The sequence below is a fragment of the Netta rufina genome (assembly GCF_964035555.1).
Source record: "Netta rufina genome assembly, chromosome: 24".
Classification (NCBI taxonomy): domain Eukaryota; kingdom Metazoa; phylum Chordata; class Aves; order Anseriformes; family Anatidae; genus Netta; species Netta rufina.
Window position 1 is genome coordinate 704,741 of NC_140148.1, and position 18,513 is coordinate 723,253.

At 64.9% G+C, this 18,513-nt stretch overlaps 2 protein-coding genes across 2 annotated transcripts; one reads left to right on the forward strand and one right to left on the reverse strand.

Moving 5' to 3' along the window:
- Positions 1–2,262: 2,262 nt before the first annotated feature.
- On the forward strand, positions 2,263–6,299 carry MRPL45 (mitochondrial ribosomal protein L45). The gene is made up of 8 exons (XM_084300953.1): positions 2,263–2,330; positions 2,509–2,698; positions 3,130–3,247; positions 3,624–3,722; positions 4,292–4,340; positions 4,579–4,728; positions 4,809–4,982; positions 5,867–6,299. Exons 1-8 carry the CDS (start codon positions 2,283–2,285, stop codon positions 5,957–5,959), a joined length of 921 nt encoding a protein of 306 aa, XP_084157079.1. The 5' UTR covers positions 2,263–2,282; the 3' UTR covers positions 5,960–6,299.
- Positions 6,300–8,215: 1,916 nt separating this feature from the next.
- GPR179 (G protein-coupled receptor 179) lies at positions 8,216–18,229 on the reverse strand (the record flags this gene model as incomplete). The annotated part of the gene is made up of 12 exons (XM_084301092.1): positions 8,216–10,873; positions 11,024–12,685; positions 13,052–13,198; positions 13,320–13,425; positions 13,569–13,707; positions 14,138–14,376; positions 14,454–14,563; positions 15,078–15,146; positions 15,339–15,547; positions 15,679–15,781; positions 16,814–16,922; positions 17,433–18,229. The coding sequence occupies 12 exons, from the start codon at positions 18,227–18,229 to the stop codon at positions 8,216–8,218; spliced, it is 6,348 nt and encodes a 2,115-aa protein (XP_084157218.1).
- Positions 18,230–18,513: the final 284 nt, after the last annotated feature.

Consider the following 18,513-nt stretch of genomic DNA (forward strand, 5'->3'; position numbering starts at 1 on the left):
GGCATGGAGAAAGTACAGACGGATCTTAGCACATAATTATAAAAACCAAGCAGCTGATGAGCGTGGGTTCATCTGGGGCTTCTCGGGGCCGCATTGTGCTACAGTGCCCCGAGGAGAGGGAAGGAGACAGCGGGAAGCAGCTGGAGCCGTGCGGGGCTTTGGGAAGCTCTGCAGGCCTCCGGGTGCCACCACCCTCCCCGGCTCCTCCGATGCCTTTGGGCGTTGCCACCGTCCGCGGGGACACACGGACACGGGCAGAGCGGTGGGACAGACGGCACCCCAGCCGGCAGGAGAGACCTGGCGGGGCAGGACGGCTTCTCCCCCTGCTCCTCTCCCCAGGGCCAGCAGCGGGATGAAGGCAGAAGGGAGATGGGGGGACTGTATGGGGGCTCTGCCCCACACCCCGTGCCGCTCGGTGCCGCTGCTCGTGTGCCGGGCGAGCCTCGCCGCACCCCCAGGGCTCCCTGCCGCGGCGGCTGGCCCGCGCTGCTGCATTGTTCGGTGACAGATGCTGCTGTCAGCAAGAATCACGAAGGAAAGAAAGGAGGAGAGGAAGAGGGAGAGGAGGAGGAGAGCCTCCGAGGAGACGCCCCGGGGAAGCTGCCGCCTCTGCCGTGTCCCGAACAAACCGGGCTCGGGGAGGCCCGGGGACGAGCGGACGCGGTGGCTGCCAGGGGCTGCGATGAGCCCGGATCCTGCGGCCACAAATTGCTGGCAGTGCACTGGCTTAATTAGGGAAACAAGGGAGAGAGGGAAAAAAAATAAAAGAAAAGAAAAAAAGAAAGATCCTGGAGAGCCTTTTCTTTTCTTCTCTTTTCGCATGGGTTTTTGGTGTCCCTGTGAGAGCGGGAGCAGCCGCAGGGCACGGGGCTAATCCTGCCTCGCAGGTCCAGCCGCGGCTTAGGGCAGGAATCCGAGGTATTTGGGGGCAGGGGACGGTGCTGGGAGCTGCGGGCGGCTCCGGGGCTGCCCCCAGCATGAGGCCGTGGCAGGAGGGGCTGGCAGCGGTGGCGGTGGGCTGCGTGCCGGCCTGTCCGTTGCCCTGCCCGTTGCCCTGCCCGTTGCCCTGCCCGTTGCCCCCCCTGCACCCCACAGCCCCGGGGCGCGTTGCACAAGCACCTCCATGGGGCAGGGACGGCACCAACGGGGCCAAAGCCCTGCCTGGAGGACGCCGAGGCCTCGTCCCGGTGCTTGGGGCCTGCCAAAGCCCAGCAAAGAAAGGCCCCGACGGGGCAAAATGGGGGAGTTCTGCAAATGGGGGGGGCAGCACAGGGCCACCATCAGGTGGCATCTGCAGGGGCCACCACCCTCGCTGGAGCCAGTCCCTGTCCCCTGGTTGCTGTAAGAGCCCCCCAGTGGCACCCAACCCTCCCCCCCCCCTGCACCCCGTCCTGGCCCCTACTGGGGGGGGTTAGGCCCCGATAGCAGCGTGGGTTGGGATCAAGGGTCCCGGGCACAGCAGGGCCCTCACTACACATTAACCAGCCGGCCTGCGGGGGGGCTCCCTCCTGGCCAAAATCAACAGTCCCCGGGGTGGGAGCACGGCCGGGGGGGGCGGACGGGGCTGAGCCCCCCCAGCACCATCCCTTGTATCCCCCGGGGGGTTGCGTGGGGGCCCTGCGGGCACTGGGCACAAATGGAGCACTCACAGCCCCCCCCGGCCCCTCCCCCCGCAGCAGGCAGCCCCCCACCTCCAGGCAGACACAGACGGAGGGGCCGGGGGGGGGAGCAGAACCGGGGGGGTGCACACAGGGACATCAAGGACATCGCATGGGGGGGCTGCACGGTGCTATGGGGTGTGCACTGCGCCCCCCCCCCGTGCTCAGGGGGGCTCCTGCACGTTCGCAGCCCTGCAGGGTGCACGGGGGGGGGGGTAATGGGGGGGTGGCTGCTCCCCATGCACGGGGGGGTAATGGGGGGGGGGCTGCTCCCCGTGCACGCCGCAGGGCGCTGCAATGGGGGTGGGCGCCGCGCCCCCTCCATGCTGCGGGGGGGGGGCTCCCGCCCCGTGCACGCGCACCCCGCTGCGTCACGCCCCCTCCCCCCTCCCCCCGCCCCCCCCCTCACCCCCCCCTCACCCCCGGGGGGGGCGCCTCGCGCCGGGGGCGGAGCCTCCCCCGCCCCCCCCGCCGCCCCGCCCCCCCCCCGCAGCCGATGGAATTTTCCACTCGCCGCCGCGCGGGCTCCCGACGGCCCCGCCCCCTCCGCGCGCCACCGCCGGGCCCCGCCCCCCTCCCCCTTCAAGCCCCGCCTCCCTTCCCGTCGGGCAGCGCGGCGCCAAGATGGCGGCCGCCATGAGGGCGGCGGGCCTGGGGCTGCTGGGCCGGCGGGTGCGGGGCGCCGAGGGCGGCGGGGAGGGGAAGGGAAAGGCCGGGGGGGAAGGGCCGTGGGCTGGGGGGAGGCTCCCGGTCCGGGCACGGTCCCGGGCGGCGTTGAGCGCGGTGCCGGCGGCTCCGAAGGCGTGAGGGGCCGGCCGTTAACGCTTGGCCTCCCGTTTCTTCCTGCTAGGCCTCGGCTCTGCGCCCCCCCGGGGCCGTCCCGCCGTGCCTCGCCGTGCCCGTGCGGACCAAGCGGCGGCTGTTCGTGCCCGACTGGGCCCGGGAGCTGTCCCCGGCCGAGAGGGAGGGCCGGCTGCGCGCCGCCGCCAGGGCGCTGCCCGAGGACCGCCTGGAGCGCGCCTTCTTCCTGGCCTGCACAGGTACCGCGGCGCTCCCCCCCCCCCCCCCGGGGCCGGTTCCCGAGGGGCGATCCCGTAGAGGGAGGGAGCCCCCCCTGCTGCAGGCTCCGTCGCCTGCTCTGCCCCGTGTGGGTGGAAGCAGCGGCCCCGCTGCTGTCGGCTGTGTGTGGGGCTGTCGGCCCCTTTGCACCCGGGACCAGCCATGGGAGGCTGTGCTCCCTGCGGCTGGGTGCCTTGTCCTTGTATCCTGGGGCTGTGTGGGAGAAGAGGAGAGCAGGTGGTCTAACACGGCTTGCTCACAGTGAGAGGTGCCCCTGTCATTTGTGGCCACGCTCTTATTTCATCCTAAAGGTGTTTTCAGGGAGGAATCCTTCTCCAGCAGCCTCTGTTACCTTCATCATGCAGCATTTGGCAGTTTTTGAGCCTCCCAACATCTCTTCTTTCTCGTGCAGCTGATATTATAGACCCTTATGTCCCCCCTGAGGGTGATGCCCGCATGTCTTCCCTATCCAAAGATGGGCTGAGGCAAAGGGTGGAGAAGCTGAAGCAGACCGCTGCCTCCCAGCTAGCGTATGTACCTTCCTTTTAATTAGCCTGTGGTGTTGAAGCCTTGCCCAGTTCTGTCTTGCAGTGGTGAGGTGGTGTGTTTGTCTATAACACTGCTGCTCTTGTACCACTTAACCAGCCCTCCTTGGTGTGAGAGGGAATGCAAGGTGTCTGTCCTGGCATGAAGGGGGGCAATGCGTGCTCACATTCCCTGGGTTCTTTGCGTTTGCAGCAGTACGTCTCTCTTATGAGCACCTAGAGATTGTGTCAGTGGGGAGGGAGTCTCTGGTTCCCAGTTGCTCCCTGGGAAAAGTGGCTCTTGAACTGGATAAGATTCTCACCTGAAACACTGAAGTGTTTTTTGATTGCTGCAGAGCTTTCTTTTTTTCTTTCTCTTCAGTCTGCGGAAGGTAAAGGATCATGTTCCGGATTTCAGCACGAAAACCTTTCCAGAGAAGGCGCAGGAGATATTCATTGAAGCTCACAATTGCCTGGCAAAGTAAGACCTGGTCTCTGACCGATGTGGTTATGCAGGATCGGCTTCTTTTTCCTTATATGCTCTGGTTTTCTTCCTTATCTTTCTAATCCTTGTGCCTCCTCTGCAACGAGTACTTCCTTCTGCTGCCCTCATCTCTCTGAAGAGGAGGTGGCATTGGAGGTTTGGGAATCAGTGCTATTAGCAGCTGAGCTGGTGGTTGCTGCTGTTCCGCATCATGCCATGGGGAATGGTTTGGATGTTGAAATGATGCTCCCCTGGCTTGCTCCCCTTTCTAGAAAGAAGTTTAAAAAGTTCAAAAAAGTTAAGAAGTGCATCATTTACGGTTGCAATTCCAAACATCAATAGAACGCTTAGGCCATAACTAGCCTCCAAGGGATGCTGCCATGTCTTTCCCCGAAGTCTTGCCAGCCAGCTAGCATTCAGGTTCTGATTCTGTGTTAAGATCACAGCTGAGAATCTTGTTTTTCTGCTTTGCGGGTGGGTTATAAATCTTCTGGAGAAGCAGGAATTTGTGAGTAAGCCTCTTTACAATAAGTGTGTTTGAGTAACTGGGTGTGTTTCACTTGCAGTTTTAACAAGCAGAAACTTCACTCCCTGGTGACAGAGCGCTGCTACCCGGTAAGTTTATCTGGGCGTTAGTGTGTCCTTGGTTGGGTTTAGAAAACCTTAAATAGTGTGGAAGGGTTGAGAAATTGTCTCTTTTCTTTTTTCCCCACCCGAATACAATAAAGACAGTGGGGAGACAAAGCACAAGTTTAAGTAACAGCTAACGAGCGAGTGCCTCGTTACATGCAGGAGTTTGCTTGTTCAATTCACATCCCAATGAAGTTGGTGCCGACGTATTTGTCCTTTTCAGGACATGGTCCGTGGCAACAGGTACAAGACCATCCGCTGGAGTTTTGTGGAGTCTCTGGAGCCTCCGAGAGTGGTCCACATTCGGTGCAACAGCATTGTGAACCCCAGTAACCTGTACGGCCAGGTGACGGTGCGGATGCACACGCGGCAGGTACGTCCCCCTGTCCCCTTGTGTCCCCCAGCAGACTCCAGCCCGGGGCCAGCCCAGCGTGTTTCCTGGCTCTGTTACAGACCCTGGCTGTCTATGACCGGTTTGGGCGGCTGATGTACGGCGGGGAGCAGGTGCCCAAGGATGTTCTGGAGTACGTCGTATTTGAGAGGTATTTGGTCAACCCCTACGGCACATGGAGGATGCACGGCAAGATTGTTCCGGAGTGGGCTCCACCGAAGGACCCCATCATTAAGGTAATGCCACCAAGGGCAGACACCAGCTTAGCCTGTGGCTTTGAAACATAAGTTCCTAGCTTATTTTGGACAAAACCAGAGCTGAGCTTCCTGTACTGGGCTGGTGGTGCATTTATTTGCAAGCAGTACCATTTATTACTGTGGGATTATCAGCCTCTAGCATCTCTCACGGTGGCTAGTGAATGTTACAACTGCTAGGCACTGGGTTTAGTCCCAGGAGGTATCTGCAATTTGTGTGCTTCTGTCCTAGATAAGACCAGTAGGTTTTCTGCTGCTTCTGGAGTCTTTATGACAGATTGCAGCCGCATTTTGATGCGCACAATTGTTGAATATTGCATAGAATTTCCTATGATTAAAGGAAAAACTTGAGAGCCATCAGCACTGCAAAAGACAAATCTGTAACTTGAGACAGGCGTGGGGTCTGCTCTGAACTATGCAGGGAGTTGGGTTTTAAGCCATCTGATTGCTCCTGTACCTAGCCTAGTTTTCAGGGGTAACAGGACTGAAGGTTTGATATCTCTGTCCGGAAAATAGGTAAAATACATATTCTAGGGTAACCTGGGAGATGTAGTAGCAGACCAATGGTATTTGACAGGTACGTGATAATTCAGGGCTTCACTGCTCCCTGTACTGCACCTGGCAAACTGCGGCAGGTGCTCTGCCCTCCTGTGTGACAAAACAGGTCCTGGAGAGGCAGGAGGTGAGAAGTGCAGTGTGGTACAATGCGGGTAATACCATTCCCTGCTCTGTCCTCCCTCCCGCTGCTGCCATCTGGTCATCTTCCTGTGCACTGCCACCACCTCCTGGTCACCCTTTCTCACGCTCCTGTTACAACAGTTCCGAGCTGCTCTGTGTTGTGCTGATTTCTGTCCTTGCTGTTGCAGACGGTGATGATTCCCGGCCCAGCCTTGGATTCTTCACAAGAGGTTAAAGAAAATAAAGAAGAAACTTCAGAGCAAGTACAGAGGCAGCAGTAAGAACAACCCTGAAGGAACAAAACGGAGAATGCCTGTGGAGGGAGCCGGCTGTGTGTAGCTGTGCTTTTCAACAAAGCAGCTTCAGAAACGGACTCTGGTCACTAAGAAATTGCCTTGAAAGGAGCGAAAGAGAAGTGGGAGAGGATTCAGATGAGCTCTAAGAGCTTTACTCTGTCCAGATAGACTGTGCTGTGTCTTAACCTTCTCTGTGTAGTAGGTATTGGTGCAGCAAGCACACTTTAAATCAGGTTCTCCTGAGTGGGTCCTGCTGAATGGGTGCTTGTTAATGGCCAAGCTGTAGCACAGCACTGATAATTTAATAAAATTTTTTGACTCCTTAGGTCAGTGTTTGTGTCAGTTAATGTCAAAAGACAGCATTTCTCATAGCTGACGGGTTTTGGTGCGTTTGTTCCAGGTGCTCTCAAGTTTAGCAATGTTGTTAATGAGCGGCTGGCACCATCCTGTGGACACGATGACATTCACATCGGGCCCTCTGGTTTAGCAGGCTGTGTGAGTCCAGAAAACGTACCCAGGGGTTACCTTTTTCCACAGCTACAAGTAAGGCAGTGCGCTGCTGATCTGTTCTTGCTTTGCTCAGGTAGCTTCTGTTTGCACCTAGTCACAGAGCAGCAAATCCACTGGTCATCAGATAACAGCGTTTCCTTTTCCAGCCTCGTACTGCTTTTTAATTCAGCCATTTTCAAGAGCTTGTGAGAGTTGAGTGCATTTTTTTCTTCCTTGAGAGAGATTTTACAGAGCACGCAGTAAGATTTATGGCTCCTTATGCTTGCAGAGTTGTTCAGTGTTGCTTGTGAATGATGTTCCTTTGAAAGGGCAGAATCCCATCTCTGTGCTCAGTTGGGAGAGGAGCCAGCGATGGAATCCCTTTCATCTTTTTGGAAGTCAGAGGGCTGTCACAATCTGTCTGCCTTTCCCGCAAGAACCTACTATATCGAGCCTTCTGCCTACGCTTCATTCATGAGCTGGAGAGAGATTCAGTGCTCCAGCATATGTGAGCTGGGGTAGGAACAAAAATAAATGAGCGAGCTGCCTGGTCTGTGTCTGCTGTGACTAAGGCAGCGTAGAAGCGGGTGCGGCTGTGACTGCTCAGCCGCTTCCTACGGCCACGGTTCTTCAGCTCAGGCTCTGAATGAGAGGAGTGTTCTCTGACAGTAGCTGTTTTTTTTGGGAGAACAGCATTAATTCCAGTGTAGCTCCCCCATTTCCTTTGCCAACCTCTCTGACTACACCACTGCTGTTCCTGGGTGTCCTTTTCGGCCTCGCTGCTTTCTGTTGTAGCTCTTCCTTAGATGTATTCTGTACGTTGCCCACAGCCCATAAATCAGCTGAGTGTGCACGCCGAGGATAACTTTATTTTCTGTATGTACACTTACTTACACCACTGCATGACTTTGACGTTCGGCACTGAGGATCACAGCACACAACAGCGATGCCACTTTAAGGAGAGAGGAGGCAAACGAAGGGACAGCAGGACAAGCCCCGAGCCCCAGCCTTGTGGGGAGAGCAGAGAGAACAGAAGTGTTTGCTTCTGTGCCTCTGGTTTTGATTTGCTTCCACTCAAATGGAGCAGAGGAACAAACCTGGGGAGACTGCTGTGCTGTGCTGCCTGGGGGGAGCAGGACCTGCACAGCCCGCAGTATGCAGCCCAGCTCTTCCCCTGGTGATGGGGTCAGCCCTGCCTCATGCCCTGGAGGTCGTTGTGCCCCCATGGCCTCAGCACCTTCCCTGTGTTACAGGACCTGGTTTCCACCTCTGCCCCCAAAAGGGGTGTGAATACAGCAAGAAATTGAAACGGGGCATCCCAGCTTCCTACAGGAGGGCAGTAAAATTGAAGGCTGGGGAGTGCCAGCGGACAGGGTGATGGAAAATCCCCCCTGCGATGGGAAGATGAGCTCTGGGCATTGCACACGTGTGTACAAGAGACATAGCCAGCAATAACAAAGTGCTTTGCAGAGTCAGTGGCGTAATTAGTTAAGACAAACGCTTCTGGGGAGTTGTTCTCCTCCCCAGGGGCACTGTGGCTGCCCTGGGCTCACAATGGAGTGAGCTGATCCAGCAGGCAGGGGCTGCCAGCTCCCCCCACTCTGAATTCCCGTGGTGCTCGGGAGCCCAGACCCCTGCTGAAGGCAGCCCTGGGCTGTCCCCAGCCCTGGGTTTTGGGTCCCCGTGTGGGCAGGCGGCGGGCGTCAGCTCAGGGCTTTCCCTGCACAACCGCTGCCAGCTGGGGCAGGCGAGCTACTCGTGGTCCCACGGGCAGACATTGGGGCTGCTTTGCCTCGTGCCCCCCTCTCTGAGGCTCTCCCCAGCCCTTTGGGGGCTCGGGCTGGGGTCTGTGCTGTCCCCCTCCTGCGGGCACACCGTGGGCGCTTTTTGGGTTTTGGTGCTGGGGGCTGGGGCAGCCTCCTCTGCCTCCCAGGGACAAACCTCGGCCACGCTGGCACTGGGGCTGGGGCTGCTGCTGGCCACGTGTGCTTGCCGAGGGGGCCCTGCAGCTGCCCGCAGGGGCTGGGAGCCCGGCAGGATGCGGCGCAGGGGCTTGTGCTCGGCCTGGCCCCCAGAGCAGCCCCCGGCCTTCGGTAGGGCTGGTGGAGACGTGGCCACTGGTTTTGGGTCCCCGTTCCCAGCGGGGGCTGCTCCATCAGCTCCCAGTTTGGGCTCGTGGATCTGCAGGGCCTCGGGCTCTGCTGCTTCCCAGGGGCAGATGTCGGATCTCCGGCTCTCCGAGCTGTCCCACTTCTTGGACGCCTCTCTCCCCGTCCCAGCTTTTTGGGGGGGCTCCTCCGTGCCCAGGCTCTCCCAGGGGCACACGGCCTCTCGCTCGCTGCTCCCCTTCTCCACCGCCTTGGAGGCTCCCCGGTGTTGGGGCCGGGGACTCGCCTCCCCCGGGGCTGCCCCCATCCTCTCAGACGAGGCTCCTTTCCCTGGCAGAGCTGCAGCCGCCTCCCAGGGGCAGATTTCAGCTTTATCCCCGGCTCCCAGCTCCTGAGCCTCCCAAGGACAGATCTCCGTGCTCAGGGCTCTCCCTTGGGGCAGCGCTGGGCTCCCCAAACCCGGGCTCTCCCAGGGACAGACCTCGGCCACGCTGCTCCCCGGTTTGTTGGGAGCAGCTTTCGGCAGCTCTGTGCTCTTCGTGCCCCCCGTGCTCTCCCAGGGGCAGACGGCCTCACGGTCCCAGCTTTTTGGGCTGTCTCCGGTCTCCTTCAAGCCACCTCGATCGGTGGAAGTGTTCCTGCTCCCTCCGGACCGACCGCCTCCGCCCTGCCTCAGTTTCCCTTTATCCGAGGGGACAGCGGCCACCTCCCAGGGGCAGATCTCGGCTTTACCCCCAGCCCCCAGCCCCTGAGCCTCCCAAGGGCAGATCTCCGCCTTCAGGCTCTCGGTGCTCTGAGCCTCCCTCGCTGCAGACAGCGCTGGGCCCCCCACGCGGGGTTTTGGGGGGTCCCAGGGACTCATGGCATCGCTGCCGCCCCCCTGCAGGGACCTCGCCGGGCTGGCCAGCGCTGCCTGGCGCCTGATGCGCTTCTCCCCCCGTGGGCCTGCCCTCGGGGCCTGCTCTGCCCTTGGCTGCTCCCCAAAGGGGGCTGCAGCCGCCTCCCAGGGGCAGATTTCGGCCTTGCTGCCAGCCTCCAGCCCCGCGGCCTCCCAGGGGCAGAGCTCTGCCTTCGGGCTCTCCGTGCTCTGGGATTTCTTTGGCTCAGCTCTCGACCCCTCCAGGCTCTTCCCAAAGAGCTTCGCGGAGATCTGGGTGTCCCTGCGAGCCGCCCGACCCCTCTCCTCTGCCAGCTTTGCTTTGCTGCCCTCGGGTTCCCCTGATTTGGGTTTGGCGGCTGCCGGGGGAGCTCCACGCGGGTCCTGGCTCCCCTTTCCCTTCCCCGGTGGAGCTGGGGACACTTCCCAAGGGCAAATTTCTGCTTTAGCCAGCGGCTCCTCCTCGGTTTCCCACGGGCAGACGTCGGCCTTCTTGCTGCCAGCGTTTCCACCCTGGGTTGGTGATTTGGGCAGAGCCGGGCTTTCTGCCGTGAGCCCCTCGCCAGGCTCCTCTGCGCCTTCCCAGGGGCACACGGACACGCGCCGGCTGCTCCCTTGGTCCGCAACATTCAGACCCTGGCTCCTGCCCCCCGGGGCTGCCGTCTGCAGGGAAACCCCCGGGGAAATTTCCTTTTCCTCCTCGATTTTCTCTGCGGCAGATAACGATAACGCCGTGCTCCTCTCCCAGGGGCAAACTTCTGCTCGGTGGCTGCTGCCTCCCCCGGCTTCCCAGGGGCACACCGCGGCCCTCACGCTCTCCGGGCTCTCGGAGGTGAATTTTGGCAGGTCCGAGCTGTCGGGAGCTGCCCGAGGGGGGGGCAGCTCGGTGCCGGCGCTGCCCCAGGGCCGGCTGGCCGCTGGCTGCCTGCCCCCCCCGTCCTGCGCCCTCAGCAGACCCAGGGAGCGGGGCCGGATGCTGCTGCCCCCCCTGGGCAGCCTGCCCCCGTCCTGCTGCACCTTCCCCTTCTCCGGCTGGGGCTCCCCCACCTCCCAGGGGCAAATTTCTGCCCTGGGGGCCGGCCCCCCCTCCGCACTCTCCCACGGACAGACCTCGGCCATACTGCCCCCCGTGCTGCCCGCTGTCCCTGGGGCCGCTGCCGGCAGCTCTGGGGGCTTTTCCCCCAGCTCTGACCCGGGCCCCATGCTGCCAGGACCTCCATGGGGGGGTCCAGCCTCGCCCCCACTCCCCTCCCAGGGGCAGATCTCTGTCCTAAGGCCACCACCCGCCCAGGCCACCTCCGTGCTCCTGCTCCTCGCGGGGAGCCCCTCGGTGCCGCGCCCCTCCCTGGCACTGCAGGGGCCGGGCTGGCTGCCCCCCTTCCCCAAAACCTTCTTGGGGCTTCCCCCCCCAGCAGCTGTCGCCTCCTGTAGAGCCAAAGCCCCCGGGGGGGCACCCAGGGCTTCCCAGGGACACACCTCAGCCCTTGGCCCCGCAGCAGCCGCGCTGTGCCCGGGGACCTGGGGGCTGCCTGTGCCCAGTTCCAGCGGTGGTGGCAGTGGTGGTGCTGGTGGTACTGGTGGTGGTGCTGGTGCTGGGGTTTGCTGGGGGTGCTCGGAGGTGTCCCCACAGCTGGTGCTGGGCGAGACCTCGTGCGTCCCCGAGGGCGTCTCCAGGACCCCACTGGTGTCTGTGCTCCCCGGGGCAGCGCTGGGCTCCTCTCCTCCACCGCCTCCATCCGCGGCCGTGCCGTCCTCCCGTCCCCCTGCCTTTCCCCCGCTGCCCCCCCAGGCTGTGCTTTCCGACGTGGAGCCGGCGTTGTTGTTGTGCTGCCAGGGCACCGCGTCCCCCTCCTGCGGGCTGGGCTTGGGGCTTCCATTTGTGGGGCCTTGGCTGCTCCCCCCCGGAGAAAAAGTCGGTGTCCCTGCCAGCTTGGGCCTCTCCCTCCTGCTGCCCCCGTCTCCGTCTCGCCCCTTTTTCCTGAGGCTGCCCTTGCTCTCCTTCTTTCCCTTCAGGCTGTTCTTCCCCCTGGAGCGGTTCAGAGCTTTGATGGCCAACCCCAGGCTCTTGAAGGTTTTCTGGGAGGGTGGCTTGAGGCTTGGGGGGGCCACCGGGGTGTCCCCGGGGGTCCCTGAGGCTGAAGGCTCGGCGGCTTTTTGCTTCCTGCTCAAAATCTCCTCCTGGATCAGCTCCCAGGGGCAAACCTCCGCGGGGATGGAGCGGGCGGACTGCAGCCGGCCCTGCCCCGCCGGGGGGGGTGCTCGCCCCGGTGTCCCCTCGGGTGTCCCCTCGGGTGGCTCTGGTGGCTCTGCCGTCTCCCTGCTGTCCCCAGCGTGGTGCACCAGGCTCTGGTACCGCACGGGGGGCGGCGGCGGGGTCTTCCTCACCGCCACCCGCACCCGCCCCGAGAGGTGGGAGCCGTCGACGCTGATGCTCTTGGTGGGCGCGTAGGTGACGTGCTTCTGCGCCTTGCCATCCCCTGGGGGGGACGCATTACGCAAGGGACCCCCGTCAGCACGCCTGGAGCCAGCTGGCAGGGGGGCATCATCCATCCCGGCGGCTGCAGCAGCTTGCTCAGGGGGTGCCTGCTCCGTGGGGCGCCCCGTGGCCGGGCGCTGCGTGGTGCGGTGCTCAGCGCCCCGCTCAGCATCCCGCCCGTCCCGTGCCGCCCGGCTGGCCACCAGCAGGGCCTCGTCCCGCGCACCGGCCACGACGCTGAGCGACTTCAGCAGGAGGGCGGTGCGGGGCTGGGGGGGCTGCTGGTGCCCCGACAGGTCGTGGGCGCTGGCCGACTTGCACACAAGCGGGGCAGCGTCCAGGGACTCGCTGTCCGATTGCCCCGAGCCCGCTGTGGTCACCGCCAGGGTCCCCGGCGCGGCATCCCCGCTGGGGCTGGGGTCGGGGGAGCCGCCCCGGGGGTCCCACGCCGGGGTCTCGGAGCTGCGGGATTTACGCAGGGTGGCGGCGTGGTGTCGGGATCCCCCGTCCCGTGCCCGCAGGCTGGCGCTGCCGGTGCTGGGGAGCCGCTTGGCCGAGGCGCGGCGGCTGCCGGGGGTCCGGAGCCGCTCCTCACGGCTGCCCCGCGGGGCCACGGCCTCGGGCAGCTCAGCGAGGCGGCGCACGAGGGAACGGCCCAGGCTGCGGCGGGACCCCCGCTTCTTGGGCAGGTGGGGGTTGTTGGCTGCCATCCTGCGTGTCTTCAGCACCTCCAGCTGCGCGTAGAGCTTCTTCAGCTCCTCCTGCGCGCCGCGGGATGGGGACACGGCAGAGAGAAGGGAGAGAGGAGAGCACGTACAACGGGACCGAACGGGGCCACCCTGCAATTCTCCACCTTTGTCCCCAGAGCCACGGGGCCGGGCTGTGCCCACGTCCCCCTGCTGCTGCTCTGCCCGCTGCCTGTCCCCCCGAGGAGGTGGCTGCAGGGGACAGGCTGGGCTCTCCCCCCCCCAAGGCCCGTGGCCGTTCGCCCCGTGCCCCCTCCCGGCCGCTGCATCCCCTTCTCCACCCTCTGCTTTGCATCAGGAGAAAGACTGCAAAAGGCAACTCTTACTCTGCGTGGGGCTGCATAGCTAGCGTCAAAAGAAGGTCCTGAGTGTGCCACCCACCCGAATGTCATCGGGGTCGAGACTGCGCTCGCTCCAGGCGGAGGCGATGCTGCTGTTGAGGCAGGAGCCCGAGCGCCGCATGTCCAGCTCGTCCTCGTAAACCTCGGCCGCGATCTCCTCCCGCAGCGGCGAGCCGGCGTGCAGGAACTGGGGGCGAGGGGCGAGCTCGCCGAGGGGCCCCGAAATCCTGGGGAGCCCCCGCCCCATGTCCCAGACCCCCAGACAAGGGGGGAGGTGGTGCAGGGCATGGGGCAGGGCCAGGCGTTACCTTTGGGATGAAAATCAGCGCCAGGGTCATGGTGACGGTGCTGTGGGTGTGAGCGAAGAAGAGCAGCAGGGTCCAGTCGGGGTGCAGCGAGGGGACCACGACGAACCTGGAAGGGGCAGGGGGGCAGCGTGGGGGCACCCCTGGGGGATCCCAGGGGGCAGCTGCTGGCTGCGGGGCGTTGCTGCCGGTGCTCTGCGTCACCGGGGCCAGGAATCCGTTTCCAGCCCCGTTTCCAGCCCCGTGCCCTACCTGGCCACGTGGAAGGCGGCCGAGATCATGAGCTCGTTGTGCAGCGCGATGCCCATGTAGCGGGGCTCGTGGAAGGCGGAGGGCACGGCGCGCGTGGCGTAGCACAGGGAGCTGCCCCACAGCAGGAACAGCATCTCGGCTGCGGGACAGAGCAGGGGCTGAGCGCCCGGCCCCGACACCCTGCTGCGGGGATTCCCGGTGGGTTCTGCTCCCCTCTGGGCCCTCCCTGCCCTGGGTCACATCCAGCTCAGCACATCCACCTGGGTGCATGCCGCAGATGGAGCTGGGAGAGGTGCTCAGCATCCTTGGCACAGCCTGGCACTGGTATCAGGACGTGCTGCTGCTGGGCACTGCGCTGGGCACCAGGGCACGAGCTGGGGGTGCTTGGAGGGAGGGAGGCAGCTCGGACCCCCCAGCCCTGCTGCGGGCTCGATTGGATGGATGAGGAAATTAAAACCCTGCCTGCTGTCTTAATGGGACGGGGTCCTGGGGTTATGGGGAGCAGGGAGGGGAGAGGTGCGGGCAGGGATGGCCGTGGGGGGTGCCGGGGGGGCTCTGCTGGCGCTCACCGACCACCATCATGTAGTCCCAGCGGTCGTGGCCGCAGATGTAGAAGTGGAGCCCGCGGGCGGTCTGGGTGCGGACGACCAGTGGGATGTTCTTGTCGACGTTCTCCAGCATCCCCACGGTCCAGGCCGCCAGGAACCACAGCACCAGGAGCAGGATCAGCCCCAGCATCTTCAGCACCCGCCCGCTCGACATGTAGGGCACGCGCTGCGCCGTGCGGGCCAGGAACACCCTCAGCACCCTGCGAGGTGCAGGGGGGGGTCAGATCCAGGCTGGGGGTCCCCGGCAGGGTCCCGGCAGCCCCCCCGGCCCCGCTACCTGTACAGCTTCAGGGCGATGGTGCCGTAGACGGTGGCGAAGCCCAGCATGCGCACCCAGCGCAGCACGATGCAGCGGAAAATGCTGGGCTTGAAGTAGAGGATGAAGACCTGGGGGGTGGGAGGGAGGGAGGGGGTCGGTGGTGGTGTTTGGTGCCCGCTCACCGTGGTGTGTGGGGGGAAAGGGCAGGGAGGTGGGAAGCAGCGACCAGGGGTGCCTGGCCTCCCGCCTCCCCCTCGCTCCCCGGCAGCCACCGCAGACGTTTTGGGAGGGAGAGGGGATTTGGGTTGGGATTAATTCTGGTGGCCAGCAGGAGAAAAGGGATTTGGTTTCCTGAGCAGGTTTATACCGCAGCCCCCGGAGCCTGCGCCAGCACAATTAACAATTAGGTGGAGCCGTGCCCGTGCCCTGCCCGGTGCCAGCTCTGCCGGATGGGTGGGACAGCAGCTCGGGGCTCGGCGCCACATTTTGGGGTGGGATGGGGGCTGGCGGGGGGGGCAGCCCCATTTTGGGGCTCCTGGCTGTGTATTTGGGGTCTGCAGCTTAATGTGGAGCCATGGGGCCACCTGCCCCGGCACGCTCTGAGCATGGAGGGGGGGGTTCAGCGCGGGGCCGGGTACTCACGGGGAAGTAGAGCAGGAGGGACCCGAAGAGGATGGTCTCCAGCAGGACGACTCCTGACGCCCGGATCCTCTGTGGGGACAGGGCCACGTGAGGGCACAGCCGGGAGCCCAAGGGTACCAGGAGGGATGGAGCCCAGAGCAGGGACGCCCACCCCGGGACCCCCTCCCTCGAGAGCCCCCCGGCAGGAGGCAGCCGGGCGGGGGGACACGGGGCGAGGGGAGCAGCAGCGGGGGGACTGGGCGCAGCCCAGGTGGCGCTTGCCTTGCTCCTTCGGAAGTGGTAGGAGACCAGCATGCTGAGGAACACGGCCAGCATGCAGGAGGCCTGGCAGGACAGGATGGCCGCCCGCAGCGCCCGGTCCTCCTGGATCAGGCAGGGGGTGTCGTCCACGCAGGCGGCGCATCCCTCGCGGCAGGGCCGGCACGCCAGCCGGGGCCCCCCATCCGCCGGCACCGGGCTCCCTGCCACGCCTGGGGATGGAGCCGGGGGTAGGTGAGGCCCCCCCAAAACCCCCTGTTTGGTATCCCAAAGCCCCCGCAGCCCCGGCACCCTCAGGGGCTGCAGGGTGAGAGGGGGGCCCCCAGCTGGGTGCTGCACCCACCTGCCCGGGTGCCGACGGCCACTCCGCCGGCCCCGTAAAAGCCCGGCTTGCACCGACACACGTACTGCCCGAGGACGAAGCCGCGGCTCTCCTGGGGGACACACTGGGGGAGACAGGCAGAGGTGCACGGAAGGCATCGCCCCGCACCCATGCGCTTCGCTGGGCTCCCCCCAGCCCTGTGCGCCCCCTGGCACCGGGGGCTCCAGCGCACCCCCGGCTCCCTGACCCCGCGCTGTCCTCCCCCACGCCTGGGCCTGGAAACCAGTGGTTAAACATTTAGGGATTAAAAGCCAGAGCCTGGCCCCCAAATCCCTCCCTAAAACCTAAATGGACACCTAATGCAGCACAGCGTGCTAATCCGGCCGTGCGGCTGGGCCGTGACGGCAGCGGCCGTGGCAGCCCCGCTAATCCCCCGCTGCCCGGCACCGGGCCCGGACCCTGCCTGCGCCGCCAGGCCGGCCGGGAGCTTTTCTGGGTATTGTTGTGTGCTGGAAAGACGCCTGGCACGGATCAGGTCACGTCCCTCCCGAGGGAATTACTTGCAGGGAGGAAAAGTGCCTGAAATAGAAGCTGGTGAGGTGCCGCCTGTGCGGGGACAGCTTTGGGACGGCGTTTCCCATGACGGGGGTGGCGAGTTGTCACCCCACAACCCCGGCAGCACCAGAGCCCAGCTCCGTGGCATGAATGCTGCCCCAAACTGGGGTCCTGCAGGGTTTGATGCGACCGGGGGGCATTGTCGGGGCAGCTCCTGGTGGGCACAGCCGCAGGAGCGCTGAGGGCCACCCTGGGGATGCTGCACCCATTGGCTCCCAGCCCCTGGAGTGCCGTCCCCGCTGCCCCTGGTGGGCAGCAGCCGGGTCACCCCGCTGGCTCTGCTGGAAGATTTGCACAATAAACCCTGGGCACCGTGCGAGAGCAGCTGAGCGGAGCAGATGGAGCGGCCAGCGGGGGATAAAGCTCATCCCGCAGGGAGGGACAGGCAGCGGGGACGGGGATGGGGATGGGGATGGGGATGGGGACGGGGACGGTTTGGAGAGGAGCAGCCCCAGCCCCAATGGATGAGGGAACGGAGTCCCACAGTGCCCCAGATACTGGGACGGGTGCTGGGACCAGCAGGGTGCTGGGTGCTGGGTACCTGGGTGCTGTTGAGGTCGCAGCGGTGCGTGCCCGCGAACCAGCCCGGCCCGCTGGCGCACTGGTCGATGCCCACGTCCCGCAGCTCGATGTCCACCCGCACGACGCCCCTGTGCAGGGGGACGGGGTCAGCCCCGGGACATTGGGGAGCTGGGGGGACGCAGCTGCAGGGGGGCTGGGAGATGGGGACACAGACCCGGGGGACACACTCGTGGTGCTGGACGTCCCCCCTTGGAGCTGGGTCTGGGGGTTTTAGGGCTGGGGCACGGACAGCCGCGGGGGCCGGGGAGCAGCGCGGTGCAGGGACGTGCAAATACACACGGACACTTGTGTGCACACACGCACGAACACACAAATGCACGTGCACACGCCTGCACTCACATCCCCCCCGATGTGCACACATGCAGGCAGACACGCTCGCACCCTGGGGCTGCTGGCACACACCGCAGGGAGGAGGGCTGCCCCGCACCCCACACCCTGCACCCCGCACCCTGTTGCACACAAGTGGTGCCCCACGCCTGGGGGCGATGCCTCCTGCACCCATCACCTCCATGGGGCACCCCCCGGCCCCCTGCACCCCGTCAGGCCCCCTGCACCCCATCACCGCCGGCACCACTCACTTGAACTCGGGGCTGAGGTCCGGCTTGAGCCCGTAGAAGGCGGAGGAGAGCGTGATGGCCCAGGCGGGCAGGAATTTACCATCCTGGCACTCGAGGAACGGCGGCGACCACCGCACGTGGCCCGGCTCCCCCACGTAGCTGTCGCCCCGCTGCCACTTGGGGGTCTCCATGCTGCGCAGGTCGTTGCTGAGCACCCTCTTGCGGAGCTGGGGGCTGCGCTGGGCGCGCAGGGCGTTGAACCACTCGTTGTCCCAGCTGCGGTTGCCCAGGCTGGGGGCAGCGGCGGAGACGTCCCGCAGCCGGATCTCGCCCTCGCCCGCCGTGGCTTGCAGCATCAGCCGGGGCTTGGCGGCCAGCGGGTGGGCGTCGAGGGCCAGCACCGCCCGGCGCACCCAAGGGTGCCCCTCGGCCAGGCTGCGGACCAGCGCCTGGTACCACTCCACGTCCTCGGCCACGCTGGCCTCGCGGATGTCGTTGCTCTGGAAGAGCATGTTGAGGAAGTTGGCGGCCTGGGCCAGCGCCTCGGGGGCGGCACGCAGGGCGGCCCGCAGAGCCGGGGGGGGGCCGGAGCCGGGGGCCCCCGCCGCGACGTCCCGGCTGCAGTTGGCACGGGCCAGGCGCTGCGCATCGCCCGAGCGCAGGAAGGCCAGCGCCGCCGCCGAGCCCTCGGCGTCCCCCGACGGCCCCGGCTCCGACGTGGGCACCCCTGGGGGTGGCGAGGCTGGGGGCTGCTGTGCCCCCCCCAGGAGCAGCACGGCGTGCAGGCACCAGAGCAATAGCCACCACCACGGCCCCATGGCCGGGCTCAGCGCAGCCCCCCGGCACCCCGCGGCCGGCCCGGGGGGGGCATGGTGGGCACGGCGCCCGAGCCGGCCGGGAGCCCGCTGGGCTGCGCTGAGCCGCTCTCCGCCGCCTGTTTTCCTCCCTCCACAGACGTCACCAGCTCCAAACCGTGCTCAGCCGCTGGCGCTGCCCGCACGGAGCCCCCCCCCGCCCGCCCCCGCCTGCCTCCGGTCCCGGCCCCGCTGCGGGGAGCCCCCGGCCGGCCCCGGGACCCCGCTCCCCGGCCCCTCGGGCTGCC

What these genes read in the sequence shown, in the direction of transcription:
- MRPL45 (XM_084300953.1), top strand. Translation starts at nt 2,283, where the DNA reads ATGGCGGCCGCCATGAGGGCGGCGGGCCTGGGGCTGCTGGGCCGGCGG. An exon ending in CTTCTTCCTGGCCTGCACAG is followed by an intron (nt 2,699 to 3,129) that starts GTACCGCGGCGC and finishes TTTCTCGTGCAG; the next exon opens with CTGATATTATAGACCCTTAT. An exon ending in TGCGGATGCACACGCGGCAG is followed by an intron (nt 4,729 to 4,808) that starts GTACGTCCCCCT and finishes GCTCTGTTACAG; the next exon opens with ACCCTGGCTGTCTATGACCG.